General features: G+C 37.7%; 1 protein-coding gene across 1 annotated transcript; it reads right to left on the bottom strand.

The window, feature by feature from the left end:
* Positions 1-856: 856 nt before the first annotated feature.
* GLYATL3 (glycine-N-acyltransferase like 3) lies at positions 857-16,055 on the bottom strand. The gene is made up of 6 exons (XM_033103460.1): positions 15,959-16,055; positions 14,287-14,403; positions 9,995-10,102; positions 9,095-9,221; positions 4,858-4,984; positions 857-1,311 (listed from the first exon to the last, which is right to left on the bottom strand). The coding sequence occupies exons 2-6, from the start codon at positions 14,362-14,364 to the stop codon at positions 885-887; spliced, it is 867 nt and encodes a 288-aa protein (XP_032959351.1). The 5' UTR covers positions 14,365-14,403; positions 15,959-16,055; the 3' UTR covers positions 857-884.
* Between the last annotated feature and the right edge of the window lie 5,923 nt (positions 16,056-21,978).

The following is a 21,978-nucleotide window of genomic DNA, read 5'->3' as shown; positions in this document are numbered from 1 at the left end:
ATGGGAGAACACAGATTGTGGATGTTTACCTCTTCCTTTACTGTCCTTGAAAGATATACGTACACAAGCAATTGGAACCCAAATTAAAAAAAATATACTGACAAGGATAAAAGACTAATGAATGTATTGATTTAATTATTTAAGCATTTAAATTTCATTTACAAAAAAGATACATGATCTAGTGAAGAAAAAAAAAAAGATTGAAATCAAAATGACAACATCCTGGCTCAGCCTCCAGCTCAGATTACCTGTGTAATCTTGAAGTCATTTATTTACCTTGGTCCTCAGATTCTTCATATGTAATGAGATAATTAAAGTTTATTATCTTAACAAAATTCAATGTATTTACATACATATAGAAAATATGAAAGTATATCTATGCATGTGTGTTTATATACGTATGTTTATTTGTGCATTTGCATATCACATCTATATATGCATCTTAGTTTCTAATGAGAAAGCAAATTATAAACAAAGAGGCTAGAATAGGTGACAAGTAAGGTGCAGTCCTATGCTGACATCATCTATTTCTAGCATTCAAAACACCCATATCTTCATTCCTCCATCCAACGCAACTGAGTAGTGGGAATTTGTTTGAAATGTAAATTCTCCGGCTCTACCTCAGACTTACTGAATGAGGGACAGCGGGGTAGAGACTCAGCAGTCTGTGTAGCAACCTGCCCTACATACAGTGACTTACTGCGGAAACCTAAGAAAGGGAGAGTTAGGACTTCTCAGGCTGATCCTGCACGTCTTCTTCAGGCCCTTTTCAACAACCCAAGATTCTCCTCATCTGAATTTTAATGTTCTCCTCATTTGCAGCTAAGGAGTATGTGTATGAGTATGTTCAGGGAAAGGAAGAAAATTCCTAGAGTCTCACTGGGCTAGAGGTAAACTCGACCAGAGAAAGCTGCAGGGGTGAGAATAAGCCTATGAAAACGACAAGGCAAGAACTCAGCATGGATACTCTTCAGGAGGCCTATCGATGCCACGTTGTCATCAAGGACATTGCCCTGAGAGGGGAACCCCCGGCTTTGCAACTTCCTGGCCAGGGTGAGGGCCACCAGCCGGCTATAACCTTTTCTGCGATGCTCTGGCAGGGTGTAGCTGTGGCACATGGTGGCAAACTGGTCTGTGATGGACCAAGAGATGGGGTTTCCCTTGTCGTCACGGACACACACACTGGGGAAGCAGGAGATGAGGCTGGCGATGTACCGGAGACACTGCTCGTTGCCACCTCGTGACCACGTCCGGTTGAGCAGATCAGCCTCGGCAACACTCAGGTAGGTTAGTCGTGGGGGAGAACTCTTTCTAGAAGAAAACGGCATGAGCAGAAACGTGAACTGTGAACTCAGGATCGTGTGACTACAAACAACTACTCTTTTTATAGTGATTCAGACTGAGACCCTATCTATGGGGACAGAGCCCCAGAAAGCAGTTTCCAGGCTCTCAGACTCACGTGGAAAGGTGCAGTTTCCAGGCTGTCAGCCACCAGGTAGCAGATGGCCATCAGCTGTGGCTAATTGACCGTCAGCTGTAACCAGTTAGCCAATTAGCCCCTGATATAACTGCTGTGGCTGTGTTGGTTGGTTAGTCGGTTGGTTGGCAGGCAGAGAAGCGGACACAGGTCTCACATCATGTGGCTCCAGCCTCCAGCGAGACCTATAGTGGTACGACTCCCCTACCTATGGCTCCGTGGGTGTTCCTTTTTGGCCTAGCCACATCCTGAGTTCTTATGTGGGGAGCGGGAGCTGAGACCCTGCAGGCCGCCCCGCATGACAAATGGCGGAGGGAGTGAGCAGGGGCTCCCACGTGACACTATCCCAGAGACAGTGCCTAACAATTTTCCATGAATTAGACTTTCCCCACTTACAAACGTCTTTCAGGGCTTCATTTCTGATAGGATGGAATACTCATTATTGCACATTTAAGTCTTTCCTTCTAATTTTATGCCCATTTGTTATTGTCCTCAGTATAGACTAAGGCAACTAAGACAGTTCTTAGAATTCTCTAAGTCCTGAGTCGGCTGAAACCCTCTCTGAAGCCCGGACAAATGGGGCTCCCCACTTTTTCCTTGGCTGAAAAAAATGTTTTAGTATAGAGCTTCTCTCTTTATGTATCCATGGCGAGAAAATACAAATTACTTAACATTCCAGGCATATGTAGATGCTCAAAAGAATGCTACTTCTTCCAGACCTTCCCCTAAAAGGTTTAAGTAAAGAAAAGCACAGGGATTGGTGCAATTTCTAAGAACCGAGATGGATAACCAGCCTATGGGGCTGGTTGAGCTTCAGAATTTGCTTTTGTTCTTGAAATTATCAGGGTGGTGAGACCATCCTCAGTGACTGTTAATGTCATTCTAGCTATGATCTTCTTTTTAAAGCACGCGTTTGTGTTTTCTTTTCATTAGTGGTTCTGTAGGGTTAGCTCACATTCCAGGAATACTGTGGGCTCTGGCACTGGGACAATCAGCTAACCACTAACGGGTAAAGAATAATCAAATACAAGCAATAACTGACATAATAGAATTTTTAATTTAATGAACTTTAAAACAAAGGCAAAGAAACCTCAGGCAGAAATGTCAGTGCAAATAAAAACATTGCTAAGCAAGCATTTCAGGAGTAGTTGTACTAGAGACTGACCTTGTATCTGAAGGGCAGGGTATCCAAAATAAAGTGTACACTTTTGGGTAATGACTTTGTCTAACTTCAGTGAAGAAGGTAGCAACGTAAGTCAAAAACTGATTTTAAAAGGCTTGACTGGGAATAGAGGAAAATTTTAATTAATATCTCAGGAATATGACAGGAAAAAGACTGTGGGAAAACTCTAAATGTCTGAAGGACAAATAGCCTGGCTTCTTTAGCAAAAAGTAATACAAGAAATATAAAAGATGAAAGGGGAACCTATATGTCAAAAGAATCTTAAGAGAGATATTAACCAACTGCAATGTATGAACCTTATTTAGATGCTTATTCAAAACAAATAAACTGCTAAAATATATTATAATAATTTGGGAAATGTGACTACTAACTGGTTATTTTACTTTAAGGAAATATTATTAACAAAATGTTAAAGGGTCATACAGAAAAGAGTTAACACAGCAGGCTTGAGGCCACAATCTTTAGAGAAGCCTGCTTGCCAGGTTGGCCCTTGGCTGGTGTTTGGCAGTTTGAATTTCTGGAGGGTCCCTGCCATTCCCAGAACCGATATGAGTGGCTCACTGTGCTTAACTGTTTGTACAATCAATGTGGTTTTCGCTGAACACCTACTTTCCTCCTGGGGGTCTAGGATAGTGGTATATGCCAGGCAGGGGGTGCCTCCAATAAAAATCCTCATGTGTTGTCACAACTCATTGCTGGCGAAATTAAGAGTGTCCTGTGTGACTCCACTGGGAGAGGACTCTGAGAAGTCTGTGCCTGGTTTCCTCTGGACTTTGTCAATGCACCTTTCCCTTTGCTGATTTTGATTTGTATCCTTTCATTGTAATAAATCACATTACAGTCCTGACTATATATGTTGAGCCCTGTGAGTCCTCCTAGCCACTCACTGAGGTGGTGTCTCAGGGATCTCTATCACAGACATGATATTAGTATTTGTTTTAAGGATCCTTATCTTATGGAGATATATATTAAAATATTTAAGAATAATGGGGTAATGTCTGGTATATCTCCTTCAGAATAACCCAGGAGGTAGAATGAGTACATGGGATATAGATGAAACAAGATAACCCATGTATCGATGGGAGGAGGTTCATTGCAGTAGTCTCTCAACGTTTGTGTTTGAAAATTTTCATAAGTAAAAAATAATAAAGTTTAGTTGCTTTAGGTCACTTACAGTGTCCATTCTTTTTTAGGTTTAGTCTTGTTTTGCTCAATAATTCCTTTAACATATTCTACAGAAGTGAAGAAAACTAACATTCACCAAGGTGGGTACTTTTCAAGTATCATGTTTCATTTATTTACAAAAAAAGATATAGGAACGATATAGGTTAATTTTCAAGAAGAAATTGACTGAGATGCAGAAAGATTAAGCAGAAGGGAAGGTAACTAGTAAATGACAGAGCAGGGGCTCCAAAGTGAGAAGAAAAGAAGAATGCATTCATGAACCAACAAATGTTTTGAAGTATTGGATTCTGGAATCAGGTGTCTTGGGATTTATTTCCTGGCTCTGCAATTTACTCCTCTGTGTTACTTCAACTCTGTTCAAAAAGGGAATGAGTTGGAAGTGGGTAGGATTGAGAAATTGTAGATGTTTTTAGAAAAACTTGTGAATGAAAATGGATTCAAGTGTTTTATGTGAAGATATTGAGCCCTTTCTGTCATGCACTCCTGTCTCATGGCAGAAAATTTTGAAGATTAAATAATAATGAAAAAGGAATGATAATAGCACTACTTTACAGGGATGTGGAAAGGATTCAAAAAGTAATGTATTTAAAACATTTAGTGCCTGGCAGTCACACACCCTCATCTCTAAAACAACAACAAAAATCAATGACAACCACCTTGGGCTCAGACAACAGAGGTTGTTTAGAATTATTTGGGGCAGGAGGATGCCAAGGAATGATTTTTCTGTGTATACTGTGAAAATATAGGACTCCTAAGTTCATTTATTACTATAGAGAATGACTGATTTGATTTTTCAGGGAATTATGAGCAGTCAAGTACAGCAGAAAGGAAACAAACACACACACACACACACACACACACACACACACTCACATACACTCAAATTTAGACTCAATGGCCCAAATTCAAGGTGGCTAAATATCCCTTAATGACACCAAGTACTCGAGGTACGGCTCTTTGTACTTTTATAGCAGTAAGTCCTATCCCAAATGCATAAACTTGATTTACGTACACAATACTGGTGTCTGGCAGACTTGAAGTAGGAGAAAACCGCACAGCCTGGAAGGAAGTTAGCTTTACATCCAACTGCTTTGAGTCGGCAACAGCTTTGGAAACATCATATAACTCACTCTGCAACCCTGTATACAGAAAGACATAATGAAAGATGTGGGCATTTTATTTGAAAGTGTGAAAAGGAAATTTCTTGCACTATTTTTATACTAAGTATCATTAATACCACCAGTCTGCTAAATTGTGTTATCCAAACTACTGTGTATTTATATGTGAATTATTACAGCTATTCCCTATCTGATTTTCAAACTTTGTGTGGGATTTTCAAACTTTCTGTGGGATCTTCAAAGTCTCATCATGTTATCTGTCATGGTCATGATCTTCCAAGGAAATTTCTGATGGGACTATCCCTTAGGAATTTGGAATTTCTTGTGGGACTTTTGATTTTTCTAACTCCTCTGACTGGTCTTAAGCTCCTTAAGGTAAGGGATATTTTATAGCTCTAAAAGTCTACGATCTACCTTACAGCTAGAAGTGTAAAAGCTTAGATTTATTTGGCATGGCATTCTGTCTTTAAAGACTCTTTCAGCCTCTTGCCTAAATGCCCATTACAGAAAGATTAAGGTATAAACTTAGTGAATTTAACTCACCCAGATAGATCCTACTCATTCATCAAAGGTATACTATATTATCTATACAGCTTTATTCAGTACATGTTGTATGAAAGCACTGTGCTGGACGGTGCTTTGCAGTGTGACACAAGAATGGTATGGTCTGTTCTGATACAGCTCACAGCATGGCAGGTTACCTTCTGTTTACTTGGAGCTGATGTTAGGCTTCTCCAAATCCCTATCTGCTCTGTCTTTTCCACTCTGGGTCGTGATTGATTGAATCCTCTGGAAATTAACTTCCCCACTTCCTTCTACATCTAATGGCTTGTTTCCTTCTCTTGGAAGTCATTTTCTCTTGAATATATGAGTGGGAAGTCATGTTCAAAGATCTGATATCTGAGCTTTGGCTCCTCTTTCAAGGAATTAAGTCTAAGAGAAGATAAGGCAGGTTTTCAAATTAATGCTATTAAAATTATAGGTGCTGTGGCTAGCATCCTATATTATAACACTGAATTCTATCTGAGTAATGCAAAAGACTATGAGAGAAAAATAGGTCATGCTAACCAAAGGTACGGATGATAGTTCAAACAGCATTTCTTTCTCCTAAGTCAGACTGCACAATTGTAAAAGTCAGAATCACATTTCTTTAAAAAAAACCTTTTTTTAAATTATAAGATGCAACAGATACAGAACACTGCAAAAAATGCATAGCTTAATTATTATATATTTTAACTACATACTAGTAAAGCCACAAAATAGAAATTGATTAGCCACTTTCTATTTACTACTCTCCCAATCACAATCCCCGCTCTCTCCTTTAAAAATAACCACTATCATCATTTTTTATCATAGTTACTTCCTTGTTTTCTTTATGATTTTACTATCCACGTGTGCATCCTTAAACACCCTAGTTTGATTTTACCCATTTTTTGTCTTGTAAATCTTTTAATCTGCAGGTTTTCTTTTAATTCCCACGTCCCCTTTAAAAAAAATTCTTTCAATTTATTTGTTAAGGAATCCAGTTGTTTGCTGAGTAGCGTTTCCATGGTCGGGATTTTGCTGATTCTCTCTCCACAGTGCTGTTGACTACATTCTCCTGTCCATTGTATGGGTTACTACTTTTAACAAATGACTTTCTCCTTTCTCACTGAAGAAAAGAAATTCCACCTATTGTTCTGTCTTTGTCCACCCTACCTCCTTAGAAAGGGAGAAGTTGCCAGTGGGATAAGCCAGACTCAGGACATTTATTGAACCACGGTTACCAGAGGGTGGGCTTCTGAAACTCACGTCGGTGATCATGCAGACAATTTCTTTCTCACTCACCAGGAGCCTGGCCTGTTTGGGTAGCTGCATACTTTTTCCTTTCCTGCCCTTGCATGGCAAACACAAAGAGTTTGGCTCCTCTGAGTAGGTTAGTGGGTTAACCCTAACTTAATATTGTTTATGGAGGGCTCTTAGATTAAAAATGACAAAGGCACTGCTGTGCAGGGTGCGCTGTTGCTCTGCATACCCTGTGCTGAATGAAGTAGCTCCGTTCTCTCATGCTCCATCTGTCCAGGCAGCCAGCCCAACTAGTAGCTGCCACTAGAGCCTGCACTGTGACTAACTATAAAAGACTGAACATTTACATGGCAGTAGATAGGCTTTGTTCGTGGAATTGTGCATGATTTGGGGATGTCATGGAAACAGCACCTTTTTAGGTGCTCTGATTAAGAATAGTAAAGATACTGATCACCTCTTAGAAGCTATTCAATAGTCCAGGGAGATTACAACGATTACTACAAAAGCCGATAGTCAAGAGACCACATGAGAAGCCACAGGTAATATCTGCCCTGACTTACGTGCTAAACGAGGGTCCTTTACCAGTCCAGCTATCTTAGGTGCTACTAATTATTATCTGTCATCACTAAGCCTTCAGGAAGGACAATTGAGTTAATTGAAATGACTATAATTGACTCATTGCTATCAGCTCAGCCTTCTGAAAAAAAGAACTATTGGCAATTCTGGGGATATTCTCTCTATAATGATGGATTCAGGTGATTTGAGGGTAGTAGGCCTATAGCACCAATATCTGTGACGGGCCAGCCGCCACAAATCGAACAGTACCTGAATGGGGGAGTGGGAATGAAAAAGACACTCACACATGTAATGATGCGATCGATCGGACTCCAGTGATGCTGAAGCACCGCGTTTACTTTTCTTCACCAATTCATACCATCCGTGTACGTGCAGCTTAACATTCACGAGTGTGCATTACCTCATTGAGAGTAAATTTTTAACTTCTACATAGAAACTACAAAATCACTGAAACTTCCCCAAAGTCATTTTCTCAATGACAAAGCCCATCAATTACCCTGATAATCATCAGTCCTCTGTGTCCGGGAACCGGCCACTCCCACCTCATTCCTTAGCAGCTTGTAAGCACCCTCCAGGTGTAGGCAGAGACAATGCCTTAAGAACTAAAACAAGTTAACCATAAACTGAGCCAGTCTGCAAGGCTACAGAATAACAAGAAATTATGGCTCCCCACAAATATCCATCCAATTACTGCCATTTTTCATATCAAGGAAGAGTTATATCTATTTCCATGTTAAAGTAATACTGGTGAGAAAAATTTTCTCAATTGGCTAAGCAAGTGGTAGAACCATGTCTCACTTCTAATTAGCATAACGGGTAAATGTGTAAAGATGAGAGATAGTTTAGAACTTCCACCAAAGGTCTTTTTGAGCATTTGTAAATGGATTTTATACAAGATCCTGCATTTTCAGGTAATGAATATGCATTAGTCATTGTTTGTAGATGGACAGAAGCTTTTCCTTGTGAGAGGGCTTCAGCTGTTTCTGGCTGAAAAATAATACCAGACTTTATATTTCTAACGTGGGAATCCCTTCCTTCCTGTCAAATGATCAAGGGACTCATTTCATTGGGGCAGTCATATAAACGGTAACTTCATTGCGTGTATTAACCCCAGTCATTATGGAAAATTGAAAGAGTAAGTGATACACTGAAGCTGAAACTGTCCATCCAAACTATCAGAAACTCATACTCTGTTTCTGTCTTGGCCTAAAGTTCTTCCACTAGCATTGGTGGCCATTCAGTTATCTCCTTGGAGCTCACATATACTCTTTCCTTATAAAATCATTTCAGGATATCCTATGCAGATCACTTGATTGTCTCTTTCCAGAATTATTTACTTCAGAAAGAAGAAAAACTTACCTATTCTCTTAGTCTTAAATCAGAGTATTGAAAAGACTGTAATAGTAAAGAGTTAAGAGTAATAAGGAAAAATATGCTGTGATATTCAGTGATATCCATATCCATATCACAGTAACAGTTGAAAGAAAAATATCACTTAAAAGCAGCTCCATTTAAATGGTCTCCGCCTACCCCAAAGGTCAACTCTCTTTGGGCGTAAAAAATAAGTGTTCTTACAAAAATGTAAAGCATAAATAGTAAATATATAAAATGTATGGATATGTATTTGTGAATATATATATATATATATATATATACATACACATACACACACACACATACATATATATCATATGAAATGTCATATTTATATAGCGGGTATATATGACAAAAAGGATTTAATGACTGCCTAGATCTTGCACTTGACCTCACCTTGTATTTGAAACACTTGGTCCCAGTTGATAACATCACATTCTTCCAGCAGCCCTCGGAAAGCCTTGACATCCTTGTAGAATACAGCATAGGCATTAGTGTAATGGTCCAGGTCATCTGTCTCAGCCTAGGACAGAAGACACAATCATAAAAACATAAACATGTCCTCTAGAGAACTCCTAGATAGATTAGATACGATTAGCTATGCGTGTCTGAATAATTTCCATTAGCAAAATTAGCCACCTATAAACAATGGCTAACTGGGAATGTAGCTAATATACTCTAGTGAGGGAAAGGACAGAAATTTTGGAGGTTTTGCTTATTTCTTCTCATAGTAGGGAGGTTTTAAGACCCTTATTTCACATTTTTGTAGAGTTTTACTTATTTATAGAAACAAAAAGGGTATAACTCAATGGACCCATGTATAAGACCCAAATAGAACTCTCAGAACTTTCCTAATGTGGTCAGGGAGTGCATCTTTGATGAGCTGAGCCTCTCTTTGGTCTCCGAGGCAGAATGGGATAGAGGTTGTCTTTTTCAGTCTTCTTCCTTATTTACCCACATGACCAAAGTCATTGGTCGTAAGGAATCACCAACCCAGTAAAACACTAGTATGCTTCTAAAGAACATTTACATGGTTATGTAAATGGTTATGTATATTACAAGGTTATGAAACACTACAGAGATCCTTTACTGAATGCACTGAAACTAGAGGTTTTCCATATGTCTGATACTTCAAGGCCAGTGAAATTAGAAGCTAATGGTAAAATATGTAGCTTGTCAAGCTAAAGTATGACTGTGATGGTTATAATAGCACTTTTACCTAATCTTTCCAATTGATGCCAACATTTTATTATTATTATTATTATTATTATTATTATTATTGCCTTTCAAAACTACCTCTTTCTTCTGCCGAGTGATAACAGCTTTGAAGTGTGGCCATGAATCCAATACCACTTCCTTTTGAAAGGGATTTCCACGATTTATGTTCATCACTGCTCCATAAACCTGAATCAGAGAACGCAGAGATACAAGCCAATCATATTACCAGCTGTTTAAGTTGCGCTATTACCCTCTTTACTTTTTGATCTACTGTAGAATTATGGCCACCAGAAGGGAAATTATAAGTATATACACAGCATACACACATACAAACTTCTCTCTTGGCACATGAAAACTGGTAAAAATAAGTCTATGAAAGCCTAAGAAAACTCTCCCTAAACTTATATTTTTAATAGTACAATAGTGAGAGGTACTAAATCAATAGGCTTACCAGATGGGTGCTTGGCACATAGGTCAGCAATAAATACTGAATGAATCAGAATCTTCTGTATGGATTTAGGGCTCATACATCTTTTAAAAGTTCCACAGATAATTTTGATGTTCAGTTGCTTTGGAAGTGTATTATACTATCTGAAAATAATGTGTGAAATGCAACTACTCCTTCAATCCTGAATTACAATTAAACATCACTTGATGGTGACATAGCCCCCTCTCTAAATAAACCAAAAACACCCCCCTGCATTTCAGGTTTGATGGAGCAAGGCTCTGTAAGTATTCCCCTGAGGGTTGTAACTATGTGTTATTCATTATTATATCCATGAAACCTGCCATAGCTGATCAGATACTTTTTGACTAAACAATACTGAAGTAATATTAGAATTCTGTCCTGTGGCCCTTCACATTTATTTCTTTACTAAGAATCAAAGATGTCTGTCCCACAAAATAACCATATTTTGTATGTGTGCTTCTAGAGAAGAGGAAGTTGTGGAAGGAATGAGGAGCGCTGAGCTCTGGGCCAATGTTCATAGCAGCAATTTATAATAGAAAAAAACTGTAAACAATGTAAATGTCAATCAAAAGTGGAAAAAATAGTGGCCTAGTCATACTCTGGATTACAAAACAGCACACAATGTTGAGCAAAAGAAGCTACATTAAAAAGATACTTATTGTGTGATTCAATTGATATTATATACAAAACCACAGAAAGCTACCTTATGGCTTTAGAAGTCAGGATAGTGGTTATTTTTGGGGAGCAGGGAAAGGTATTGATTGGAAAGGAGTGTTGGGGCGGGGAAAGAGTGGCCTCTGAAGTAATGTTCTTTCTTAGAGTGGAGGTTACACAGATACTGGCTTTGTGAAAATTCACTGAGCTGCATAAGTATGTTACATGTACTTTCAAGTAGGTGTTAAATTTCAATGAAAAAAATTCAATTATAAGGACATTGGAACCTACATTTTACCTCCTTCATCACTATCTTAATAAAAATCCACTGGCTTCAATGCCTAGAACATTTCCAACTCTCTTCTGTTTTCCGCAATCTGGAACTCATTCAAGTCTCACAGAATGTGTCTTCCCAATTTAGTCTGGCCGATACCAGTGTAACATGGATCAGTCTTAGTGAAAATCAAGAACTAAAGTAAATTTGAATGGTCGTGGCTTGTTCTGTTAATCATTCAATTCTGGGGCCTGCTGGTCATACATTTACTACAGAGTAATAAATAAGTTTATTAAAATGGTTCCACATGAGGAAACCATACACCCTTATTCAAGAGTGGAGCTTAAATATGATTGGTATGTTTGGACAGTTAAAAGGAAAAAACTCTGTTCAATATTTAGATTCTGAAAGAACAAAACACCTAACTTGTTTGTCCAAGATTTGGAATCAGCTGAAAGATTTGGCATTGGTTGAAAACAAACAAATCCTCCCAATAGCTGTTTATTCAAGGGGTGAGTATTGAGAGCAGGTGGGGAGTGGCTAGGGGAAAGCAAAGATGCTGGAGGCGTGAGCAGTTAGAGCTTGTGAAGGACATTTGGAGAGATGTTTAATCACTTTAACACTAAGATGAAATTATAAAATGCATAGCCATGACTCCAAAGAATGGAAGAGAAATGAACAATAAAACTATCTTTTCTTTATCTTTTTTTTTTTTTTAATTCTTTAAAGGACACAGTGTAAATGGAAGGATATTTTCAAAGTATGGTCAGAGATCCAAAGCCAGGCATCACATAACAATTCAATAACTGAAGTAGGATAAAGATATCCAGGGAAAAAGAGACTCAGTGTATGGAAAATGAGAAACTGGGAGTACCAAGCTAAGCAGCTATTAAAGAGAAGATTATATAAGAAAGACATCGATTTGTGCCTGCCTGTTTCATTTCTTTAATCCTTACTTCAAATGGAGTTATGAGAGGCAAACATTTCAAAACAATGCTCAGTTTGGAATCTGATAAACTGGATTTAAATCTGAACTCTAGCACTTAGTGATGGGGAATTGACTTAGTAACATCATCTGTAAAATTGTAGTATAAATATCGGCTTATTCAGAGGTATTACTATAACACAGGGATTAATATTATAGAGCTATTATTATTAGTTTTGATGAAGCTCAAATGAGATAGCATGCAAGATTTTTTTAAAATTATATATGCTATTCAGATCAAGTCAACTAATCTGAATTCAGAAGCCTTTAAAATAAGATTTGAACAGATAGGGAATAAGTGATTATTGTATAAAGCTTCCAGTGACCAGTCAACATCAGCTTATTGAGTAATTAATATGGGCAAAGCCCATGCCAAGCACTGAAGGAGGAGTAAAAAAAAAAAAAAAAAAAAGAAAAAACATTCAACATCTCCATCTAGGCATCTGGTAGCTAGGTTGCTGTGGGAAAAGCAATAGATATAAAATCAAAGGAACTGAGATTGGACTCTGCTTCTTTACTTGCTGTTATTACGTCTCTGAGCTTCAATTTATTCATTTATAAAATGGGTTAATAAATCTCGTACAAAGTTGTTGGAAGGATAAAAAACTTGCAATTCCCTGTATGCTAAAATACTATGCAAATATACTAACTATAATTTAAGGTCCCATCATTTGTCTTGATGATTATAACATCTTTCATGACCCTGCGAAAAGTCACCAAAACCTTTTTAATTCTCTCGGCAAAAGAGTGAGTCAGACATTGTTAAATAAATGTAGCCGATCATCTCATTCCATCTATTCACCTCAGCTCCAGCATTCAGAATGGGAAAATTTGGGTTAGATTGCCCATTTGGTACTTTTTTAGCTGTATGACCTCAAATTAGCTCTCTGATTTTCCCTACCACATATAGTTTAAGCATAATCAATAAGGCAAGATGACTAGATTTAATCAACCCAGTACAGTGCATTAGGACTTTCTCTAATCATTTTTGGCCAAATTTTAGTGTAAATAAGGATTATCTAAGATATTTATTAAAAATACAGGTCCCTGGTCTCTATCTTCAGAAACTATGATTCATTGTATCTCTTCTAGGTTATTAGCATGCCTGCAACATTTGAAAACCACTGTTGTTGAGCTCTTTGCTCAAGAAACTCAGCCCTCAAAGACAATTTTATTGCATTCTGCATTTTTCTTCCAAGGGCTTAAAACATTTCTAACCTTACATTTAGTTGTAACCTTTGATTGTCATCTTCCACAATAACTGACCGTGTTTCCTTGAAAAAAAGACCTAGCTGGACCATCAGCTCTAATGGGTCTTTTGGAGCAAAAGTTAATATAAGACCCGGTATTTATATTATATTATATTATATTATATTATATTATATTATATTATATTATATTATATTATATTGTATTAAAATAAGACTGGGTCTTATATTAATTTTTGCTCCAAAAGACACATGATGATCCAGCTAGGTCTTATTTTCGGGGAAACACGGTGAGTTACCAGCAAGCGCTCTTAGACTTTTAGAAGATTTGAACAGATAGAAGCTTGAGGACCAATAAAGCCATTGAAAAAGCTTCAAAAATAAAGATTTTGAAATACACAGAAAATAAATTATCACAATCCCTAAACTTCAGTTCTATTGTGTACCTAGATTAAGTTCTTACCAGCAATATCACCCATTAAAAAAAAAAAAACAAAACAGAACTTGAATTTACCTTAGAAATAATCTAGTCTAGCATTAGCAAACTTTTCCCGGGAGTCATCTAGAGTAACTGTCAAAAATATAATTATCTGGGCCATATCCACAATCTGCGGACTCAGTCTCCAACAGGACTGAGAGGCTGTGTGTTTAACAAGGGCTCCCGGATAGTCTTACCACTAGAAAAACCTGAGAAACAGCCATTATTTTGAGACTTGAGTCTGGCAGGATTTTTACAGATTAATAAAATAAAGACATAAAAATAAAACAGAGTTATAGTACCTTGAGTGATTGAGGAAAGAGACTCTTCAACATTTTCTCCAGTATCAGTAATTTGGTAGAACAGTTTAGGACCAACATCTTCTCCAGAGCTCTAGCAATTCCACACCTAAGGAAAAACTTGAAGGTACACATTTAAATTTTGCCTGTGAACATTTGCATCTCCCTAGGAATATCCTTGAAGTCCTGTTTTCACGGGATATAACTCTGAATGCCATTGCTCCGTCTGAAAAGGGAAGACGGAAGAGGGGGAGGCACTGGGATGGTTAAGTCAGAGAAGACACGGAAATGGAGTGCTGATGACCGAATCCCGGGGAAAGAGGTCGGTATCTATCCTGGGTAAGTCTTCCTGTTGTACACATTCGTTGAGCTCTAAGCTCTTCCTTCAGGACACAGTAGCAGTTGTAACTTTACACTTATTCACGTTCCCTTTGATTTAAGTCTCTCTCAAGGAGACAGTGAGCTGCGAAAGGGAAGGGCCCACGTCTGCTTTGTTTTCCACTGTATCCCCAGCACCTATCACAGGGATTGGCACAGAGTAAGAGGCATCCTAAGTAGTCGTTGAATGGATGACATGAGGTTCAGAGTAAGAGTCTGAGGGTTAGATAGGGAAAGTTCTTTCTCACAACGCGGGACAAAGATGAGAGAAAGACTTAAGTGGGTCAGGTGTCGGGTGGTTATGAGAAACAACTTGGAGAGAAATACTAGATTGCACATGGAGAATTTAGTCAGATAAAATTCAGGAACCAAAAAAGTGCCTAAATAGAATGTATGCAACTCCATTCATTCTGATACAATTCTATTTTCTAGGTTTGGGGGCTCCATCTCCCCTGCTTTTTGTTCCCAAGAAAATTACCCCCTCCAACATTCCAATCAGGTCTTGACTAAATTAAAGACAAAAACCTATTTTTCTATATTCAATGTAGTAGAGCTTCCCTACTACTCTTCACAGCCAGGTACTAGGATGGCAAAGGGAACTCAGCTGCACATAAAAACCTAGTGTTTCTGGGATTGTGCTGGATTATTCCTTTACAAGACATTTTCCAGATGGAGAAAGCTACTTGATTTCCTTATGCGGCATCTCTGTGGCTATAAAATACTCAGTGTTCATTTGTGATTTACTTAAAATCCATTGTAAAACATTATCATACAGTTCATGTGAGTTTGAACTTCTAAGAGGCATGTTTCTTATGATCAAGCTCTGTGGGCTCCAGTTCACTGAGTGGCACACCTGAGACATTTGCCTTCTTTATAGGAGTCAGAAGAGAAAATCTGGCTTCTGGATCCCAGTATTCATAGTCTGGCGACGTTAGAAACTTTGAAAAGATCAAGTTTCCAGACTAAAGGTTGAGCAAAGAAAGAAGTATATCCATCAACTCTTCACCCTTGTATCTGCTTGACTTTTCACTCACTCATGTCATCTCTAAATAAAATTTTAACTTCGTAAGAGATCCTCATTGCGGAATTAACCCCTGGTCATTCACAAAAGGTGAAAGCATTCACAAACCCTACAAAGGAAATTTTTATGAAAGTTAGGGCAGAGAGAGAATGCCCACAGCAGTGTCCAAAGATGATGGCTGCCTCAGGGAGGAAGGAGAGAAACACCGGAGGGGGTGGGGGTGGGGGAGATCACTGGGGCCGAGTCCAGAACCTGAGAGTGGACAGCTGCACCTACCTTCAGGTTAGCTTTTTCTTATACGGGAAAGGGGGAGTCAGTCAGGCAGGTTGAGGGCTGACGTCTTCCTGGGGTCTGGTTTGTTTGAAGGTGATGTTATCTCCAGACTCTGGACTCAGACTTGGCCATCGAGGCCTGGGACTTTAATGCATTACCAGTAAAAACTGCAAGAAGTAGTAAATTGGTTGCCAGTGTCCGGGTGCCTGAGGATAAAGAATTTGCTCTTTTCCAGGTTAGGATGTTGTTAATTAACGAGGTATGGGTAGCCTTGAGAAAGGGATCAGAGTTCTTTAGTTAATCAGTGAGAGGAGAAATGAAGAGAAAATGGATGAATATCAGGATGGGTCAAACTGCAAACAAACTAAGACTAATTACTGGTAGCTAGATAGCAAGCTATGCAGTGAGTGCAACTGCCAACTAGCTAAGTCTAACTGAATTATTGATTCCCTGAATTTCATCCTTACACTCACGTTAAACACATTAATTTATTCTGGTCCATATCTGTTGAGAGAAAATGAAATTATTTCAAAGGGAAGCTGATCAGGTATCTCTTACTAGGTTTGATGCCTAGAGATCTTTTTATGTTCTAATAATGGCAAAGTAGCTAGTGCAAAGGGTAGGAATTCTAAGTACTGGGTGATGATTTACTTATTTATTGCCTAGTTGGTTCCCAACAGGATCTAAAACCACTTCGAAACATAGATAAACTGTATCATGAAATATTAAGTTTAAATTAAAATTCAGGCAAGGGGAAAAATAGAGGTACAAAAGTAATAAGGAGTCCAAGTGAGGTCCACACGCAAAGCGTATGGAGTACAATCCTAAACATAGAGTTGATCCTCTTTATGCATGGATTCCATGTTTGTGAATTCACCTACTTGCTAAAATGTATTGGTAACTCCAAAAATCAATACTGGCAGTGCTTTTGCAGTCATTTGTAGACATGCACAGAGCAGTGAAAATTTTGAATCTCCTAACACCACTGTTTTCAGTGTTTTGCATTTTTTGCTTTTTGTTGGTGATTTCACTGTTTAAAATGGCCCCAAAGCATTGTGTTTCAGTGCTGGTTAGTGCAAAAAGGCTGTAACGTGCCTTATGGAAAAAAATACACTTGTTAGATAAGCTTGCTTCAGGCATGAGTTATAATGCTCTTGACTGTGAATCCAGTGATAATCAATCAACAATATATATTAAATAATGTGGCTTTAAACAGAAATACATACGCATAAAACAAGGGTATGTGTTCATGGGCTGATGAAAATGTTGTGACCAGAGGCTTGCAGGAAACTAACCCTGTATTTTCCTTAGGGGTAATGGTTCAGAATTCACTAAGACAGTGTTCTCTGTGACTTTATTGAACATAAGGACCATGAACAATGAGAATCGAATGTACTTGCAAGAGGCGAGAGCTTCATTTTTTACTCTCAGCTTTCTAGCAGCTAACACAGCCAGAAACAAACATGATTAGTTACATGATTCGGTTTGCCCATAGAATTAATTATACTTATGCTCTTGACCATAACATTTGCTTGCCTTTTCACTTGTACCATCTCTAAATGAAGTCCAATTCTCTAACTTGTAAATATTCAAAACCCCACTTGATCTGGCTTTCATATACCTATCTAGACTAAGCAACTCTTTCAACTCACAAAATACTTAGGGTGGCAAATATTTGTGACATTAAAATCAGAGACATTTCTTCCAGGGGTTCACACAGAGAGGATACTATAATTAATGAACAACATTGGAGAGTATCCTTTTAGTAAACAGTGATGAATTTTATAAGGATCTTTCTCTTATTAAATACCAAGATAATTTTTAAAGGCCACAAAACAGGATGTAGAAAATCTCAGGTGCAGAAAGTATTTTTCATTTTTGAATTATATTAGAAAGTCATAATGACAACTATTAATGCTGAAAACTACAAGATCAGAATATCATGTCTTTACCTCTCATTTATAAATTCCCTGTAATTAATATGTGTCCTAGAATTGGAAGGCAAAGGTTTGTAAATCCTTTGATCCTTTACCAAACTATTATCAACAACAGACTCACTAACCGAAGTCTGTCAAAGAAAATTATCATGCTCATAGGACTTTTAGAAACTGAAGTTTCTTTGGGGCAAATGTCCATCAGCACACAATAAGCACCTAAAGTATTTTATTGCTTAATATTAACTAGACAATGAAAGCATGATCCTCTCCTGGGAGACTTTCAATTCTCATAAATAAATAAAACAGAAGATCACTATTTTTGTGGTGTAATACACCATTTGCAATACAATGGTGGATGTTTGTTAATGGAGAAAGTTACTTTTTATTTCTTAAAGCACTTGCAATCCAAAGCTAGCAATTATTTTTCAGATGATAGATTTTCTGCTTAGAGTCATCTCTTATTTGTTTCTCCAGTTGTGCCCATATCATAATGCAAAACATTATATATTTCATCATGCTTATTTTCCCCATATCAAAATTTAAGTTAAAAAACCAAAAGCACCAAACACCAAAACCAAAAAGGAAACATCTTTTCCTCTAAACCTATTAATCTTCCTGTGTAATGCTGAATTTCATCTCTCTACTTCTCCCATTTCTTGATGTTATAACCAATGATTTGAAATTTATTATTTTAATGAATAAATGCTTACCTGCTGTTGAAAGTTCAGCCTGAAACTGAGGTCTTTCACTGTGTAGTAGTGCAGTGGCTCCTTCTCCGTAAATGGTTGTTCTTTAAGCCTACTTCCCTAATTAGTCCTTAGTGGAAAGAGGAGGAATTGAAAAGAAAAAAAAAAAGTGTTCTCCTGTAGAAAGGGCGGAGTTTATGATATCAGGTGAAATTTACCACATATACAGGCCAAGTATTTTCACGCCATCTGTTCTTTTCTATCACATTTAGTCTTGTGGTGTAAAGATAATGAATAGTAATCTTGATTTGAAGATGGACATTTTTTGGACACAAAACCTATTCATCAGGATCTCATGGAAAAGAATAAAAAGGACTGGGACTCAGGCAAATGGGGTACAGTAAAATAATATAGACATTGACCCCTTATATATTTTTATTTAGTCTGAAGAAAATGATTTTGCTGCTCTAAACTTCCAAGGATACAAAGGGGTAATCTCTAGAATATGCTTATGAAGTACAGAGTATTTTTGAGACTTTTAATTCTTTTACCCTATTTTTTTAAATGAAGTTATTCAGAGCTTACTCCTCCCTCAAATGGCTGCAATCCAAGCCCCACAGAAACATTCACATGGACATCTCAGCACACAACACAATACCTGAGTTTTCAGAAATAATAAACAGTACAAATGTCTCAACGGCCTGTGGAGAGTGCTTCAATTTCAATGTGGTCACGTGGGAGGATACTGTTTACCACTGTTAGGTCTCATAAAGTCAAGATCAAATGAAGGGGTAGGTTAGGGCATTCTTTACTTGAAGATGCTGGTTAAAGTAATACAATGGGTAAATGGTAGTTGAAAGCAACTGGAGAAATTATGTTAGATGACAACTACTGGATGTAAAAATAAGAGCGTTTTTTGATCCTGGTATATTGATAACTTTTTTTTTTTTTAAAGATGTTACTGAGGGCAAAATACACCTGTACATGGCCCTAAGGATACTATATAAATCTAAGTCTTTTCTAAATATTATTTGAGGAAAATCAATTAAAAAATGAACATAACACAATGTGATGTACAGATGATGTATTACAGAGTCTTACCCTTGAAACCTACCGTGTTTCCCTGCAAATAAGACCTACCTGGACAATCAGCTCTGATGAATGTGTCTTTTGGAGCAAAAATTAATATAAGACCCGGTCTTATTTTACTAGATCTTAACAGTTACTTAGCCTCCCTATGCCTGATTCTTCACCTGCAGGGTGGGGATACTAGTGACTGGTATGGGGTTTAATCCTTCTAGTATTGTTATTATGATTAAACATTGGCATAAAGGCATGTATACATGTAATGGGTTTAGACTAGTGACTGGCATATAGCACACATCAATAAATGACAGACATTTTTATCAGTATTATTAGATAACCCTATTGTCCCATTTGAAAACCTACATTAACTTAAAAGACCTCCTTGGGGGTATAAAATGGGGTGAAATAGGCTAAGGCACATTAGTTTCTATTAATTAAAAACTGAACAATTTCATTTTAAAAAGGAGTCTATAATTTTATTGAATTTGGAAAACATCTTCTTCTTTGTCCAACTTTAACAACTATAACCAATCTTTAGATATGGCTGTTATAGCAATTTTACAGCCTTGATCACAGCAGAGGTCACTTTAATGAGGAGAGCAAATATGTAGGCCAACAGAAAGTGATTCTATGGTGGTTTAATATCGAAGAACTGCTTTCAATGGCAGCAACTCTTAACAAGAAAAGCCAAGTTATAACACAAAAAGGGCTCAGTCACTTCAGACATGATAAAGTCCAAATGGGAAATTTGATTTTCTCCCTGCTTTTGTTTTCTTTCTTTCTTCTCTCTTCCTTAAAGCTGAATATTTCTTGACAATGAATGAAACATGAGAGGATTTAGAAGACTTATGTTTGGAAACTAAGCTAACCTGAATGATTCAATACTAATTTTGACAGGTGCACCTGCATTTATTTTTGGTAAATAGACAATGCTAGGATTCCATCCAACCAAATAAGAGGAAGTAAATCCCTTAATTTTAGGTTCCAGTGCAGGTGTGTCATATTTAAACAAAACCTGTTTAACATATGCCCAAGTGAGAGTTGAGGAAAATGGAAAGGCTCATATAAAGTCCGAGTTTTAAATGACTGACAGTTCACCGAGGTTCTGCAACGTATCTATCTGTGCGGGCTCCCTTCCCCCAAATTCACACACACACACACACACTACACCCATTTACCTTCCTTCAGCAGCATTGTTGAGGACCCATTTTCCTGTATGTTCAGCAACTTTCCCTTCTAGTCTTTTTCAATCTGATAGGTGAAAACATTTCATTGTTTTGATTTGCGTTAAAGTGTTTTTGTAAGGTTGCACATCTTTCAAATATTTTTGACCATTTAGGTATTTTTGAGACTGACCACCTTCCTACTGCTATTTGTTACTGATATTTTGTTTCTATTTTTATATTTGTTTGGAATCTATTTTGGCATAAAGCAGGAATATAAAACTGCTGTCCCTCTGCCCCCGTTTCTAGTGTGGTTAGCAATTTTCTCAAGGCCATTTAATATTTTTCTGCATTTTATTTGAAATGCTATTTTTACCATATGCTACATTTTTTTTTTTTTAAATTGAGGAATATTGGGGAACAGTGTGTTTCTCCAGGGCCCATCAGCTCCAAGTCACTGTCCTTCATTCTAGTTGTGGAGGGTGGACCTCAGCTACAAGTCGTCGCTGTTTTCAATCTTTAGTTGCAGGAGGCTCAGCCCACCATCCCATGTGGGAATTGAACCGGCAACCTTATTGTTGAGAGATGCACTCTAACCAACTGAGTCATCTGGCCACCCCTCCAGAAGCTCAGCAGCAGCACGTTGTCTTCAATCTAGTTGTGGAGGGCGCAGCTCACTGGCCCAAATGGGAATTGAACTGGCAACCCTGTTGTTCAGAGCTTGTGTTCTAACCAACTGAGCCATCTGGCCGCCCTTATCATATGGACATTTTTACACTATATATCCTCCATTCCAAAGTGTGTATTTTTAGAATTTAAAGTTCCTGGCATTGGCCTTTATCCTCCCCTCACTGGACAGGAATTGTATCCTAGTTGGTATGGTCCATACATGTGAGAACTCAGATGGGTGTGGATACTTGCCACATAGGAAGACGACCATTTGAATTGCTAGAACCATGTGTAGTTGAATTTTAATTTTGAGTCTGTAATTAGAACTATTCATAAACAGTATACCAAAATTCAACCTTTAAAGAAAATATTGTGTATGTTTTGAATTGCCTCTTGCCTGCCAGAAGATACTGTTGATCTCTCAAAATTAGATCACATACTTTTAAAAGCTACAAATGGGTAGTATGGCCAGTTCTTGCATA

This window comes from Rhinolophus ferrumequinum, chromosome 3 (assembly GCF_004115265.2).
Source record: "Rhinolophus ferrumequinum isolate MPI-CBG mRhiFer1 chromosome 3, mRhiFer1_v1.p, whole genome shotgun sequence".
Taxonomy (NCBI): Eukaryota; Metazoa; Chordata; class Mammalia; order Chiroptera; family Rhinolophidae; genus Rhinolophus; species Rhinolophus ferrumequinum.
Note: the sequence above shows the minus strand (reverse complement) of the source record. Positions and strands in the feature narration are given on the sequence as shown.

Bases quoted from the DNA above. Each gene is read 5' to 3' on its own strand.
- GLYATL3 (XM_033103460.1), bottom strand. From the start codon at position 14,364: ATGTTGGTCCTAAACTGTTCTACCAAATTACTGATACTGGAGAAAATG. The intron at 9,222-9,994 runs GTAGTTTTGAAA...CTTCTGTCCTAG, and splicing joins TCACTCGGCAGAAGAAAGAG to GCTGAGACAGATGACCTGGA. The intron at 4,985-9,094 runs GTGAGGTCAAGT...TTCTGTATACAG, and splicing joins CCAAGTGTTTCAAATACAAG to GGTTGCAGAGTGAGTTATAT.